The sequence below is a fragment of the Neopsephotus bourkii genome, unplaced genomic scaffold (assembly GCF_033783945.1).
Source record: "Neopsephotus bourkii isolate Nb327-2 ecotype Australia unplaced genomic scaffold, CSIRO-AGI_Nbou_v1 NB_951, whole genome shotgun sequence".
Taxonomy (NCBI): domain Eukaryota; kingdom Metazoa; phylum Chordata; class Aves; order Psittaciformes; family Psittacidae; genus Neopsephotus; species Neopsephotus bourkii.
Window position 1 is genome coordinate 2,159,436 of NW_026901445.1, and position 15,898 is coordinate 2,175,333.

The 15,898-nt window shown below is 42.0% G+C and overlaps 1 protein-coding gene across 2 annotated transcripts in view; it reads right to left on the reverse strand.

Moving 5' to 3' along the window:
• ALOX5 (arachidonate 5-lipoxygenase) overlaps positions 1-15,898 on the reverse strand; it is a 34,464-nt gene that overhangs the window by 4,689 nt on the left and 13,877 nt on the right. For both annotated transcript variants that reach the window (XM_061358796.1, XM_061358795.1), the window contains exons 2-11: positions 14,154-14,352; positions 12,820-12,901; positions 11,181-11,303; positions 9,668-9,774; positions 6,510-6,682; positions 5,978-6,124; positions 5,673-5,876; positions 5,376-5,462; positions 3,473-3,651; positions 660-781 (exon numbers count right to left, since the gene is read on the reverse strand). In XM_061358796.1, the coding sequence (XP_061214780.1) occupies positions 660-781; positions 3,473-3,651; positions 5,376-5,462; positions 5,673-5,876; positions 5,978-6,124; positions 6,510-6,682; positions 9,668-9,774; positions 11,181-11,303; positions 12,820-12,901; positions 14,154-14,235 (1,306 nt within the window). In that variant the 5' untranslated portion in view covers positions 14,236-14,352. The remainder of the gene's footprint in view (positions 1-659; positions 782-3,472; positions 3,652-5,375; positions 5,463-5,672; positions 5,877-5,977; positions 6,125-6,509; positions 6,683-9,667; positions 9,775-11,180; positions 11,304-12,819; positions 12,902-14,153; positions 14,353-15,898) is intronic.

A 15,898-nucleotide genomic window follows, 5' to 3' on the forward strand; every position in this document is an offset into this window, starting at 1 on the left:
ACAAAATGTGAATGGAAAAAATCATATGTAGAGAAAGGCAGGAGTGTTAACTTAGGTGGGAAAACAGAACCATGCTATGGGTGAGAGCTCCCACAGCCAAGTAATGGTCTGCAAGAGGCAAGAGGCAGTAAGAAGAGAAAGAGCAAAGGAAAATATATATTGGAGAGAATTATGAGTATCTTCTCTTGAACAGAGCAGAACAGCTCAATGATGACACAGATGATGAATAAATGCAAAGTGCAGCAAGATACTCCTGGGAAGATTCTTACTCGTTCTCATTTAGTGCAAGGTTTGGAGTAGAGGATTCAGGGGGGTTTTGCTGCTCCTTGTGATTTCTATCAGTCTGCTTGGTGGTTCCAACAGCACATACAGATGGCCCCTCCCCTAATGCTTAAAGCATGGGCAGACAAGATCGAAGGACCAATCCCCAGTGTACAAACAGATTACATGAGTTGCCCCAGCTCACTGTGAGAATCTGTGGCAAAGGAAGAAGCTGTCTCCTGAGGAAGGGCCTGATCCGGGGTCTCATCCATAAAACTGAACATCTTTGGGCAAAGAGGGGATAGAGTCTCCAACAGTTCAAGGTATGCTGTGCATGCAGCACTGCTGTCAGCAGGGACTCTACAAACTGCAGACCTGGCTGGGCCATCATATCTTACCTGAGGACTTCACACCTCTCATCCCATAGACATAAATATCTTTGGTGAAGGCCTGGAGCTCCACATCCTCACACACCACCTCATCACTCTCATAGTAGATTTGAATGACATCCTCTACGAAACTGTGGACACCAGAACAAATGAACAGAACAAATGAACAAAACAAAAGAAAAAGGAGAAAGCAAGCATGACATTCTCTGAAGACCTTCTACCAATCTTTCAGAGGAGGCAGATGCTGCACAGGGAAAGAGAGAAGGGCAAAAGCAGGTCTCAGCACCCTCCTACCTCCTTCCCACAAGCAGTGTGGATGCACAGAGGCAACTCTGATTCAGTTCTGACTGCAGCATTACTTTCTTCCCCAACAAAATAGATGCTGGACCACACTGCATCCCCTGAACAGTCCTGTGCACTTTGTTGTCTTGTTTGAGGCTTTACTTCTGTTTGGACCTCTGTTATTACATCTACATCCTTTTCTTCACTTGATACAGACTCCCTTTGCTATATCAACAGGGGTTCCCAAACTGTGATAGTAACACCATCCTCTGTGTGATATTCCAAAGCTGCTCCTGAATACCATTAAAATAGCGGATCCCTTCCTACTGCACATCCTTTTCACAAAATTCCAAAGTGGGGTTGGCCCAGGAAAGTTCTCTTGGGGAAGAACAGGTCTAGAGCTTTCTCCTACACACTGCATACAGCAGACATCTCTTCCCTATTCAGTTCCTCTTCTCAAAATCCCTCTTTGTATAAAAGCTTCCCAGGCTAACCTACCTCAGAAAGGCTCTTAAAACATTAAGATAACAAATAGTTCTGAAAGCATTAAAATAGGTAACCGTGATTTCCTGAAAATTTAAATTTTGTGACTGGCTGGTTAACTGAGATATTAACTGGTATGGTGAGATACTCTGTTAGCTCTGCAGGTACTTACAATCTCTTGCTAAATATTTTGACAACCCCTAGGACGAAACATTTGACTGTGGAAGGTGACTGATAGGATTAAGAATTGTCATCCAATACAGATTTCTCCCCTAGTAAGCTATAAATGTGTTGCAGTTCAGAGACTTTTACAAATATGTCAATGTGGCTTCTATTAGCCAACTAGGTTAAATGTTGTTTCTGAGGCAGACAAACAACTTCATAAACACCGAGAGTTTAAGTAATTTTGGCTTCCAGAGGAAAGAAAAGAAAAATCCTGCAACAGACAGATATAAAGCTGCCCCGCATAAGCTCTGCCTCCAAAACCTGCGACCTGTGCCAAATGCATGCAGAAGGTAATCCTTCTCTTACACAATGGCAGCAGTTTAGAACCCCTTCCATGCAAATATAAATTAGTATATGAAGTGTTGATAAGCCTCTTGGGTTGGAATATCTTTGGGTTGGACTATATCTCTCTGCAGTTAGATCAAAAATAAGATGAGTGTTAGAGAAGGGGTTTAAAATTTTGCCATGTGAACCTCATTGCTTCTATAGAGACAACTTTATCAGGTTTCTTAAATCTAGGCCATCTACTACATGTGAAACAATGCTGGGTAAAGAAGTTACTTCATCAGAAGAGTGGAGACTGACACCTCTATGTAGTGTAGGAGGTTCATGGTGACTAGACACATGCATGACCATGGCTTCATGGGTCAGAATATCACACACTCAAAAGGGTACCATTCACATAATTTATAAAGTTGATGATTCACTTATGAAGAATCTCTCAGCCAAGGTTGAGCCAGTGTAACATCTTCCTCTAGTTGGGTAAACACCCACAAACAGTCAAGCTAAATTGAGTTGACTAATTACTACCTGGTATTTTAAGAGGCATACCTCAATCAGCAAAGAAAACACAGGAAAGAGAAAAGGGATAAAAAATGGACTACATCAAGAAAACAACAACAGAAAAGTTATAGCTTCCTTTTCTCTCATATGGGCAGCAGCAATTGCAGGAAATATTGCAAGAAAACCCCTTGCCAAAACACAGAAAACAGAGATGTACTCAACACTTTAAACATTATGTTTGCATTATAAACCTTCTACTTTACATACACGAAGATCTGATTTTTAATGAACATGTTTTTCAAAAGCCATGTGACCAGAAACAGCTGCATATTTAGCAAACAATTTATGCCATGCAAAATACTTTGCTTGTTAAATTGCATGCTAGTGTAGAATAAAAAACAAATGAAACATTCCATTCTGAGGCAGTGTTTCATATCTGAAAAGGAGCCACATCTGTGTGGTCAAGCAGCCTTGCAGTATGTCTCCTGACTCAGGAAGCTGCCCTTCCTGACAAAACATGGGCCTTATAATTTTAAGGCATTTTAAGAAAGGTTTTGCTCAAATCAGTTGATGCCTAATTTTTGAGTTTTATAACACAGCTCTCATGCAAGGCAAGTTTACATTTCCACTCCACGAGAATCTTGACGAGCTCATGTGGCTGAGTCAGGGAGATGGGCTCTCAGTCTGTGCATAGCAAAAAGAAAAAAAAAGCTAACTAAATTCCCTTTGCAGGGCTAAATTCCAACTCACTGAACTCTGTGAAATCCCATAGAGGGGCACATTCTTCAAAGGGTCTTCTGAAATACAGAATGCAAGAAATTAAGGCTAAAAAAATACAGCCGAAATTCAGGGTCTTTCAAGGGTGTGCTTTACTCTTAAGTATTTCTCAGATGAGATATGCTGGATGGAAAAGGCACCATGTGACTAAACAGCCCAGGTGCCATTCACACAGCTGTGGTGAAGAGCAAAGTGAGCAGAGACCACAAAAACGAAGCTGTGTCTCTGTGATAGTGACTTTATTAGCCATTTCTAGAACTAAGGTCTCTTACCTCTTTACAGCCTCCCACACTTTAATGCCATCATCCCGGTAATAGTAGTAGGGGATATCTTCTTTGCTGTCCATCCCTTTAGCTTTGATCTCCTCAGGGAAGCAGAGGGAGCTGTAAGTCAGATCCTTCATTGCTTTCTGCACCATTTGTACATGTCCTCCTCCACCTGTAGCATTTGCCTGCAGTAAGAATGGCAGGACAGGAACAGTAGGAGATTATGTTCACTTTGTGCCATGACTCGCTTTCCAGATTTGTATGAGATAGTATTGAAAATGCTGATGATTCTATTGTTCTAGGAGAACAACACATCTCCACACAAACAAGTACCAAACTGCAGAGATCTACGGCATCTGTGCATGTTGAATTCAGAGATTTCACACCTCTCCCATGAATCACTCTAAATATTCACATTTTCTCCATAGGTACAGCACCTGCTTATAATGGAATACAGTAATAAGGTACAGAAACACCAAAGTATTTAACCCAAAGTACTTTCTGCCAGCCCTACGCTCCAGAACCAGTATGTGTGTGTAGAAAGGCAGCCAGCAGTGTGTTGAAACAGGGCTTTTGCTAAATCACTCACTGCTACTTCAGAGTGGTTTAGGAGAAAGTGTTTAGGGATGCAGGCTACCATTAGCCACCCTGAAATTTAAGCCAGGAGATCAATCCTGCTGGGTGGCTACTAATGAGGATTGCCCAGGGTTTTAATATATATTACATATGGAAAACACAGCCTGTCCATAACAAACATCACTGCAAAAACCTTAGGATAATCACTGCACAAAAGCTCCCAAATGTTGCTTTTCTATCATATGACGCTAGTGTTGTAGCAGTAGTAAGCTTACACTTACTGTCCTCCAACTGGTTGTTCACCTGCACTGGAACCAACAAATTCAGGAACTCCAGGATCCCCTCTGGCAGGTCTTATTGATACACTGAAGGGATGGGAGTACCTACCAGGTCTCCATAGTCAGCAGTGGAATACAGAAGACAAGGAAGGTGCCTGGTTTGAACCTCTCTTTTCTCCTTGGGTAAAAACTATGGAGCATTAAAGCTATTTTTGGTTTGGTGTAAGAGGGACAGAGTTGTTCTGGAACACAGGTTCCCTCTTTGAAACGACTTTTGAACCCTCCCCAAACTTCCCACTTCCTATTATCATGTTGTGACAGAGACTGCTGTGTGACAACCTGCTGCGGTTCCTAGATGCAGCATGCCATTTCCGGGGTAGCCAAGGGAGGAAGAGCTGGGTACACGTTAAAGACCAGTGCAGGCAAATTTAGATGTTCATATTTGACGTATGAGCTGCACCAGAGTCCATGATATATGACTATGTTTCACTGACTCAGACAAATCTGAGTTTTAATTCTAGCAGATCTGCAGATCTGCTTTTTATGGCAATTCAAGAAGAAAGTCCAGATCTACGTGTTGTGGGCAGTAAAACTGTGGACTTAGAAATCTATCTTGTCTCTATGTTTTTCTCTGATACAACTTTCCTCTTGCAATCACAAATTCTTTTGCTCACCACCATGCCCCGAGATGAATAACTGAGTACTTAAAAAAAACCTGGGGACTTAACAGTGTGCATACATGTGCAGGGATGTGTGTGCACATTATGTTACCTTGCACTCCCATATTCATACCCAAAGTCACATCAGCTGTGAGTGAGATACTGACTCACTACTGACATTGGCCAGTTCTGAACTGGCTACTTAGAGAAGAGGTAAAGGATAAGATCTTTAGAACAGCAAGGCACCAGTTCTGTGTGCCAGTTTCTCAGGTGATACTAGTTATGTTTGCCCTTCAGTAGAAAAGTCAAGAAATAAGGCAATATGTGATGATTAAAGGATAAAAACACATATGGAACAATGAAGAATAATGAAGATTAACAAAAGGGATTATTTACCTTGTCAAAAAGACCACATTCACAGATAAGCTGTTCTCGGGCTTTGGTATTGATGGCTATCGTGAAGCGCATGTGTGGCACCAAGAGCTATGAAATGGGACAAATAATAAAAGAAATCAAATTCTCTGAATTCAACAGCAACCATGTGTAAAGTTTGAAGTCCTGGAAGTCCTGGTGGCTTAGTTGCACATTGCCTTGCCAGGCAGCCAACCAAACTATCTCAGATGAGCTATCACTAGGACAAACTAATGTGATAACCACCCTGACCCACATATATCCAATCATGCAAGAACCAACCTTGAAGAGGGGATGTACAGCAGGCAGCTGCCGGAACATAGCTATGCTGAACACCTCTGAGACTAAGTGTGTCCGTAAGAGATGGGTCACCGTTTGGTGGATGTGGAAATCTGATGAGCGAACCCAGATTTTAGCTAGCAGCCAGTCATATGTGGCATCTGAAGGAAGGAATATGGGATTGTCCGGCCCAGGCTTTTGACCAAGCTGAAAGATGTAAGAAGAATACGAAACTCAAGTCATTCATGTTTAAGATGAGACAATAAGCAATGTGACAATGTGTCCCTTTACCCTGACAATAAACCCACCTGGATTGCAACAGGTACAATTTTATTCTCCAGATTCTTATACAGCAGACAGATGGGTGCAGCCAAGTACTGCATTGTGCATGGGTCTGTTTTATTGGCATCCACACCATCCAGCAGCTCATAGTCCACAATGAAAATGTTTCCTTGCTGGGGAGGGGAAAAAAGATGTATGATGTGTTTTAACAGAGTGTAAGCACCAAGGCTTAGAACAAAGATCAGAAACTTTTGACCAGAGCCTGGCTTGTACCCTGTGGTTATGAGTGGCCACTGGCCCACCCTTGCTCACAGAATCATAGAATGGTTTGACTTGGAAGAGAACTTAAAGATCATCGAGCTCATGAAGAGTTAGGGATGATGCCACTGAGACAGCAAGCACCTTTGGGGCAAACCACCTGACTTGGGGCTGCTGAGTCCAGTAGAGAGCTCTTTTGAGGTCCAGGGCAATGATTTTGCTGCTTGCCCTCTCACTGCCCTGAAGATCTTGAACTCCATCATCCCATAATTACTGCAGCCACCCAACTTAGAGCCATACCTTTACTTCCTCCTCCAGGGTTAGGTTCCTCTCCAGACTGCATTCTACCATATCCGTAGTCACAGGCAACTTCTTGGGTATCTCTGTGCATCTCCGGATCAGCACAGGATTGCATCCATTCAGGAACTGGTAGCCAAACATAAAATCTTCCTTCCAGTGCTGCATCACATATTCTAAAGGAAAAACAAGCCTGCAGCATCAATATCTGTGTTACATCAACATCCTAATGCATTGTAAAATTCCCCCTTTCCTCCAACCTTTTCTTATACTGCACTGCAATGTTGACTAAAGAAAGTAGCAAGAAAAAGATTTAAAAGGTGCCATAGAATTTTAAGAAAAATCACTTGAATAAACAATGTAAACTTTGTTTTTCACTTTAAGAAGGATTATATTGATAATAATTTGTCTCTCAGTGTACAAAAGCGATAGGAGCAAAATATTCCAGTCCTATAAAAAATACTCTCTCTGTTTGAAGACCACCTTCTCAGGTCTTCTATGATATTTTAAAATCTTCATTCTTCAGATCTCAGGGTATGCAGTACAGAGGGATCAATCCAAAAGAGATGGCATAGCCAGGAGAAGGGAAATACAGAGCAACATGGGTAGGGAAAGCAGTTGCTGGAGCAATTCTCTTAGCTGGAGGTGGGTGAGGGGACAGTTGGGGAAGGTTTTTGATTTTGACTTGATAAAACTCCTCATTCCTTCGTTCATTGTTTTGTTGTTTAACATGGTTTTTACCTCTGCTTATTTTTCAGTTCCTAACACAAACCCAGATTGACATGTCTTCTTAATAAAATGCTAGTCTTGGCCACTCCATCTCTTTATTGTTACACATGTAGTACCACTGGATATTTTCCACAATTGCAGTGTTCTTTTTCCTAATGGGATGTCGCCAGTTTAGTCTACAAGTTCAGATTCAGTAAATATGTGATCAATGTAAAAAATCCCATCGGTATCTTCATTGGAAAAATGAAACAAGTAAAATTTTCCACTATTGCCTAATTTTAGACAAGGCAGAAGTTTTTCTTAAAGCAGTTTTTCTACAAAGGGTGAAGAGATGAAAAAGGCCTGAAAGAATGCAGTGATAATTTAAATTATGCCAACATTACAATGCTTTCTAACAGATCGGAAAAAAGTTAAGTTTACTTAAAGCTGACATTTACATCATCTCTGTCAATTGTATAATGGGTTTGGAGCTGTATCCGAAGTCTACACCAAGCAAAAAATGACTTGGACAGAAACTGCATTGCTGAAAACCACCTTGAACTACCTTCTCCATTACCACTGTCTCTGCCAAGGCTTACAAATATGCAGGTGCAGAGTTGCATTAACATAAATGTTAATCGTTGATCTCAGATAAAACTTACAGAATTGGACTTTTCCTCGTGAGTATGAAAATGTAATCAATTAAATTAATTGCAGATCATATCTAATTCTTGTGTTAAAAGTACTTAATGAAGCAATCTTATTAAATGGAACAAATTGCTTTAATCAGTTTTTATTAGCTCTGGCCACCTTGTGTGCTTTATTTTATACCCAAGACCACAGAAATTACTCTTATGTCTGTTAACTGATCCTTAGGCAGCCTGAAGAGGAGAAAAACTCCAGAGCAGGAAGGAAAAGTATTTTCCTCTGCAGAATCTGAACAGGCTGTTCACACATATTTGAGGAGCCACACATTAACCAGTTTATAGTACCTGTGTATCTATTCTATCAAATAATATAGAAAAGAAAAAGTAAAATAATGTAACCATGGGGATTGATGTACATTTTGTACTGTACATTAACAGCAGAAGGTTGGGTCTGGCTCAGAAATCAAAGGCTTCCCAGCCTTGCTTTACAGAAATAACACCAAGAACTACAAAACCCATGTGTCCACATTTTTTTACTGGGTTTTCAAGTAACTGCTAAGATTTCCTTATTGAAAAATGTTAAAGAAAAGAAGTGTTTCATCTTTGATATGTTAATACTACATCAATGGAGTTTCTAACAGTACAAAAGATACTGCAGAAACTGAATATCTCTGAATACAAAAGTGAAATTCACACTTTTAGAGAGGGATTTAGTATTCTAGTAAGAAGATATGAGTATGAAAAGGCAAGTAACAGCATTTAATGCAGTATCCACAAAAAACCCCACAAACTAGCATGTAATTCTGACATGTCAGAAAAGAGATATAATTTTGAATAAATGTCACAAGCCTTTTAAGGCCAAGCAAGCACTTATTTTCAGGAAGTATCATGATTCCTCAGGTTGTGGTCTGATGGCCCATCCTGACTGCAGCTGGACCAGGTGAGGAAGTTACAGCTCCCAGGTCATTCTCTCTTTGCAACCCATCCCCCGATCTGTTGGCCTAACAGCATGGGCTTTCATGCCTGCAAAGCGTTCTGCCAAAATGACCAGCATTGGGAAAAAATTACCACTGAAAAGCGTTTGAGCTGCCCCAGGTCACTGACACAAATGGCCAGTGAGAAATCACTGAGAGGAGCTACAGGCGCAGTTATGACTGCAGAACTGAGGTAGGGGTACCCTTCCTGTGTTGGGACAGCGTTGAGAAGCCAGGACTGTTACCAGCAGTGCAACCAGGAGTGAGCACATGGCTAGGATGTTAGGCAACAGCCTTTGATCTGGTCTGTGTAAGAGGCAGAAGGAGTCACCCTTGTACTTTCCTTTAGCAGTGAACATTTCCAAATGTGCCTTTTTTGAGATTTTCCATGTATTTAGATGGCTGAAGTGCGACATACACTTAAAAAAATGCCTTAACAGCTAGTATGCTCTGAAAAGCATTTCCACTAAACTATTCTAGGCTAGATGCAAAATACTTATGAAAACTTCTCCTGTGGGATTTGCACGTTTCTGAAAATACATTTCTAAAAGTCAAAAGGGACTATGATGCCCAGCTGGGCTGAACTCCAGTATGGCTCAGGACAGAGAGCACCACTGAGCGACTCCCAGAGATTTTCAATTCATGCCAGATCTTCACTGCTTGCTCTTGCAGGCTGCTGCTGTGATCAGCAGCCTGAAATTAGAGTTTGTTTATGAAAAACCATGGGAGACTGAAAGTGCGGGTAAGCCACTTGCTAATCTTATCAGATATATACAAGACAACTAATCAGTAATTCTATGATGGAAACATGAACAAATGCTGATAAACACACCAGAGATTGTGTTGCTGATTCTGACAAAGATCTTCTCAAAATCTGCAAAATCACTCCAGGAGGACTGGAACATGTGCATGAAGCGGTTGATACAAAGATTCTCCATCCTGAAAATAAAACAAAACTCCTCTGAAAAAAAACCACCAAATACCAAAAACAATATCCAGCTTCCTCAATATTCTTCCCCATTCTTTTCCCCCCTTTTACATACCTACACACAACAATCTTTTCAGTGGTGGAATGTGAGATTGGTCACCCTACAGAATTAAACTTCCTGGTTATACCTTTACACCCAAGCCTGAAATGCATCTCAAACACCCATTTACTAAATTCCACTCTAGAGTTGTTCTCAGCAGCCTACAAAAGCAGTGCTTTAAGACCTATGTCACTGTTGTGGTTTGAACCCAGGACAGTCACATAAAAATTACAGTCAGAAAAACTAGTGCTTTACACACCATCAGAAGTTAGCATCAGCTGAGATTGCTAAAGTCATTATTAGCACCAGTTCAGAAAGAATAGCATAGTACAGAATGGACTGTTTCTGCTGCCATAGATGGCAGTCAATGTTAAGAAGTGCCTGGAGGCATGTTAGTAAGTAAAACTCAGGCAACTGTCAAGCCTGGAACAGGAGATGACCTCCCCAGAGGTTTCTTCGCATCTGACAGGGACATAGAATGATCATACAAGGATCAAAGGGAGGTTAACTAATGAGCAGGACTTTCTGGATTGGTACTAGGTGTCTGAATCACAGATGAACTTCAGAACAGAATCCAGGCTGAGGGTTTCTGTTTGCTAGATAGTGTAAGTCACATACATCTGATAGTATGGTGGGATGTCTGAGATAACATGGGCACATGAGACAGCTCAGAAGGGGACTCTCAGGCCAGAAAGATCCTATTTGCCTCATTAACCCTGCACTATTTCAGAGAGATCTGCAAAGTTGATATGCAGGCTTATCCGATGGCCAGGACTGTTTTTTCAGTGACACGACATATGCAAGTGAGTGGACAGTGACTTTGTTGTCCCAAGCAGATTATGCTTAGATGTGGTTAACTGATGACCTGCTCAAATCAGCTTTTCTTCAGCAGGGTCTAGAGGGTGTATTGACACCATCCTCCCGCATGTGACTGAAAGGCTTATTGTAGTCTGGGGAGACATGTATCTCTAGGTGGCGACTCTGAGAACTAAGTCAAAAGCCTAAGGTTGCAGGTGCCAATAGTCCTCCTTCCTATGCTTTTCACCAGTGCTTCCTCCATCCATCTATAGCCAAAAGAATGTCTAATGAGAATGCTGAGGCTCAGTCAGTTCCCAGCATGAAAAGCTTAAAATAATGTTGGTTTTGTTTGGGTTTTTTAATTAAAAATTCCTTCAATTCTTTCTTACTTTGACTGCAGAATCATCTTAGAGAAAAGAACTCCATTTTGATATTTCAGTGACACCTAAAAGGTGATCAGATCCTTACCCTGCCCCCAGAGAGATTTTATAAAACTCCTAAAGTTTCACAAACACTTACGCTTTGGTGTAGTTCAGAATGAAGTCAATTCCCTTTTCATTGTCAAACTGGATGTCACGAGGCAGATCACTGTGAGAAGCAGCATCAATGCTCAGGGGAAAGCCTGGATGCCACTCTTTCCAGCTGAGAAAACAAGAGAGGTTGGACTAACCAAATAACCTTACCAGCATGAGAACTGTATCATTCCTTTACCTTCACTGCTTCCGTGACACACCTCTACAAAGTAAATTTGTGGCAGACACATTTGAGCCAAATCTAGTGACTTAGACCACATCAATACCTACCAGTACTCTACAGAATGCTGAAGCACAATGGAAGGATTCTATTTGGCCGCTTACACCTTCACAAAACTCGAAATGACTTAGTATCTGTGATATTTCCAAACACTTGTCATGTTTGATTGAAATTGTCAGCTTCAAATGTACAGGGAGAGAACAAAGACAGCTGCCCAATGGACCCTTGTTCTTGGAGCTACCTTTTTGCAGAACTGTGATACACCAGCTAGAAGTACTCAGACGTGTTTCAGTTCTCCAAAAGGCAACTCTATCAAGAAGATAGTCTTGATTCAGCTTCTCAGAAGAGCCTTGCCTCCTAATGGTCATGGCAGACATTCTGTGCCATGTATGTTCTTGCCCTGTACCCTATTTTCACTTCAAAACAAAAAAAAGGTGATTTCTGAAGAATACTGTTTCAAAAGTATTTCCAAGTTGCCTGCCATGCACAGACTGCACTGGATGCTACCAGTTATGCATTTGAATAGCAAATAGTTATTTCACTAGAATTACAAATACACAATGTTCCTTTTTGCATACATAAACAAAATGTTGCGCTGTAACTCTAAACCGTATTTTCCTCTGCTCTATTTCCCATAATCTGTAAGCAAGGTCTTTTCTTAGTCAAATGATATCAACACTGCACACACTAAGCCTCAGTCCATCACTTATGAATGGACCCTCTGTTCTTCTGATCCTTAGTCTTGTGATAGGGAGATGCAAGTCAAAAACACTTGTTATTTCAACAGAGATAAAAGAGTGTCTGTAGGAAAATGAAATATTTTATGGGTTCTGGAGTTACCCACTGATAAAAGAGCATTTTCCCATTGTGACTTCTAGTAGGAAAAATGTCTGTGACTATGTAAAGATGGATATCATAACTGCATTCTGATAGCACATTTCAGTCACTCAAACAGGGCCAGATCTTCCACTGCACCCCAGTGTAGGAACCAACTAAAACTAGCTTTCTGTAGCAGCCAAAAGCCTCCAGTAAAAGCTGACATGTTCAGAACATGTTCCAAAACTGTAGTACTGCTTGTAACAGGGAAATGAAATCTGCCTTCAAATCCTCCTTGAAAGCACAACTGTGCGTCAGAGCGCAGAACAGGGACTGTACCACTGAATTCCCACTTAAGCTTTCCAGATAAAGTTATCTAGGATTCATGTCTTTCGTAATGCCACTTACACCACGATGATCATCACTTACAGTGAATTCCACCTAGAGTAAAAACCATACAGGGCCAACATAGTAACTTACACTGTCTCTCATCCAGCAGACCAGTAATTACAGCAGTATGACAATCTGGACATACTCAGACCTGATGAGAACAGGCCCTGGACCATCTGAGGAGCTGTGGCAAACTCACCGATACATCTTTTGACGAGTCTCAAGCTCTTTGCGTCTGTGCTGCTTGAGAATCTGAGTCTTGTCATCACGGGCGAGCTTTGCTGTGAAACAGGGGAAAGGAAAGGGACAGGGTTATGAGATTCCTCTGCCTATCACTGCCCAGGTCTTGAGGAGGAGAGCAAAGTTTCCAAATCTTCCAAATTCTGATCTATACCTTTACAAAGTTTCTGTGCAAAATGCTTACACAATCTAGTACTTTGAGTAGAAGCACAGGTCCCTAAAGAATCTGTGGAAGGAAATAAGCTGCTAATCTGGCGCCTACAAGGGGCAATTAGCTCAAGCTAGGAACACCTGTCTCAACTGTATAAAAAACCTGGATTCCTAGTGTAGACACTTGATGTGCATATCGTGTTAAATGGTCTGAACAGGATCATGGGAATTAATTTTACATTTCAGTATCTAAAGGAATTTTCATCAATAAGAGGAATCATAAAATTGTTTAGCTAATCTTCCCTGCTATAAGACATCTCCATGAAACACCTATCCTCTCCCTGTGAGCTGTGCTCTCTGTTAGCTTTGAGTAATGATCATGTCTTCTCATCATGAGAACAGAAAGAAAACCCAGTGAGACTTCATTTCCAGGCAGCTTGCTCTTCTGAGAATGTATTCACTGTACCATTAAGTAACACAGGCTTCCTTAGTGATCAGAGAAAGTGCAAGGTACATGACTCACTTTACATACACAAATGGGAAGGAAGCTAAAGCCAGTTCATGGAAACAGTTGTTTGGAGTTTGGAGTTGGAAATATCAGAGGTAATACAACTGATAATATACGGCTAATGGTTTCCAGATGGCTGTGTTCAAGTTACCAATAGGATTTCACTTTCTTTTGTTCTTTACCTTACCATATCTGAAAATCACACAAAGCTGCCTTCCATGGCAGTGTTGCAGTTCTTATAAGTCAAATTATGAAAAATTGAAAGCCTGTCTGGAGACCAAAAATAAACTGACACATAGTTGCGATTGGAGCACAGAAGACTTCAAATGCAAAATTCCTCAGCCAGGAGTAGTCAAAAGCTTAATGGGAAGGTAAACATTTAGTTCCTACCACCATCACTCTGCATGTACTTCCCAAAATATCCACCTCAACTGCCAGTGCCCAGACCAGAAACCTGCTTGAAAAGCAGTCCTAGTCAGCAGGGAAAGCCCATTCCCTAGGATGCAGAAATGGACTGGCAGTGGGTCTCCATGTGAGAGACAAGATTAGGAGGTATATGGGGAAAGGGAAAGGAAAAGGAGAGGGGGAAGTACTCTGGATGTTCTGCAGGGAATAAGGTTTCTTACAGCTCTCACCTCTTCCATCACGAAGGACAACCTCCTTTTCATCTGTAATCCAGCGGTAACACGGGAACTCCAGATAGTCACCCATTGGCATTTTCACAGTGATATACCTGAGGTACCAGTCATCTTGGTACCAGTATTTCCGTTTCTCAATTTTTATTAGCTGAATTTCTCCAAGGTCTTCTTCTACAGTCACATCATAGGAGTCAACCTACGGACCAGAATACAGTCAGTGACCTACTGCACATGCAGGGAGAGGAACCAGCACTACACAACCATACTTGACTTTTCCTGATACGGCATGGGTACAATAGAACTTTCCAGCTTCTGGTAGGTGAAAAAAAGGAAGACCTATTATTCGACTTCAATGCAACAGAAAGATGCATAAAAGAACAACCAAAAAATTATATAACTGATATAGAAGGCAGTAGCCTGGAGAACATAAAGAAGGACTACAGAGCCCTGGGAGAGGTGGTTAGGGGCTCTGGAGCTCAGACAGTCTTTTCATCAATTCTCCAGGATACAGGGGAGGACCTTAAAACGGTTAGAAAGATTGTCCGGGTTAATAAATGGTTAGAGGGGTGGTGTCATAGTCAGGGGTTTGGGTGTCTTGAACACGGGACTCAATTTAGTAGGCCAGGTCTACTGGCGGCTGGTGGAGCTGGTCCGGTAAGAGTGGTTTTGGTAGGAGGCTTGCCAGACTGGTCAACAAAGCTTTAAACCAGATGTGTTGGGGGAGGGGGGCATCATTCCATCCCAACACACACAGTCAGTTGCCAGCACCTATAATAAATGCTTGGAGCAATGCAGAGATATTCCAGCTGCTCCAGCCAATGAGCTGGCTTCATTTGGAGTTGGAGCTCGGCTCAGATGCCTCTGTACAAACACCTGGGGAACAAACAAGAGGAAATAGAGATGTGTGCACGTCTACAGGGGTATGATATAATAGGCATCACAGAAACATGGTGGAACGGCTCCTATGACTGGAGTGTTGGAATGGAAGGTTACAGGCTCTTTAGAAAGGACAGGCCTGGCAGGCGTGGAGAGGGGGTTGCTATTTGTGTTAGGGATAGGCTGGAGAGTATGAACTCTGTCTGGGGACAGGTGAGCAGTTAATAGAGAGCTTGTGGGTCAGGGTTAAAGGAAGAAGAGTGATGTGAGACATTACTGTGGGGATATGTCACAGACCGCCTGATCAAGAGGAATCTGTGGATTAAGCACTCTATAGACAGATAGGAAAAGCCTCATGCCCACAGGCCCTTCTTCCCATGGGGGAGTTCAACCACCCTGACATCTGTTGGAATGACGGTACGGCCCATCACAAGCAATCCAGGAGGTTCCTCGATTGTGTGGAAGACAACTTCCTTCTGCAAGTAATAGAGGAGCCAACAAGGAGAGGTGCCATGATTGACCTTGTGCTCACCAACAGGGAAGGGCTGGTTGGAAATGTGATGCTCCAGGGTAACTTTGGTTGCAGCAATCATGAGATGGACGAATTCAAGGTCCTCAGGACAGTGAGAAGAGCATGCAGCAAGCTCACTGCCCTGGACTTCAGGAGAGCAGATTTTGGCCTCTTCAGGAGCCTGCTTAGTAAGGGTCCATGGGATATAGCCCTAGAGGGCAGGGGATCCAAGACTGTTGGTTGATATTCAAGGATCACCTGTTACAAGCTCAGGAGTGTTGCATCCCAACTAGAAGGAAGTGCAGCAGGAGGGCCAGGAAACCTCCTTGGATGGATAAGGAGATGCTGAGGAAAA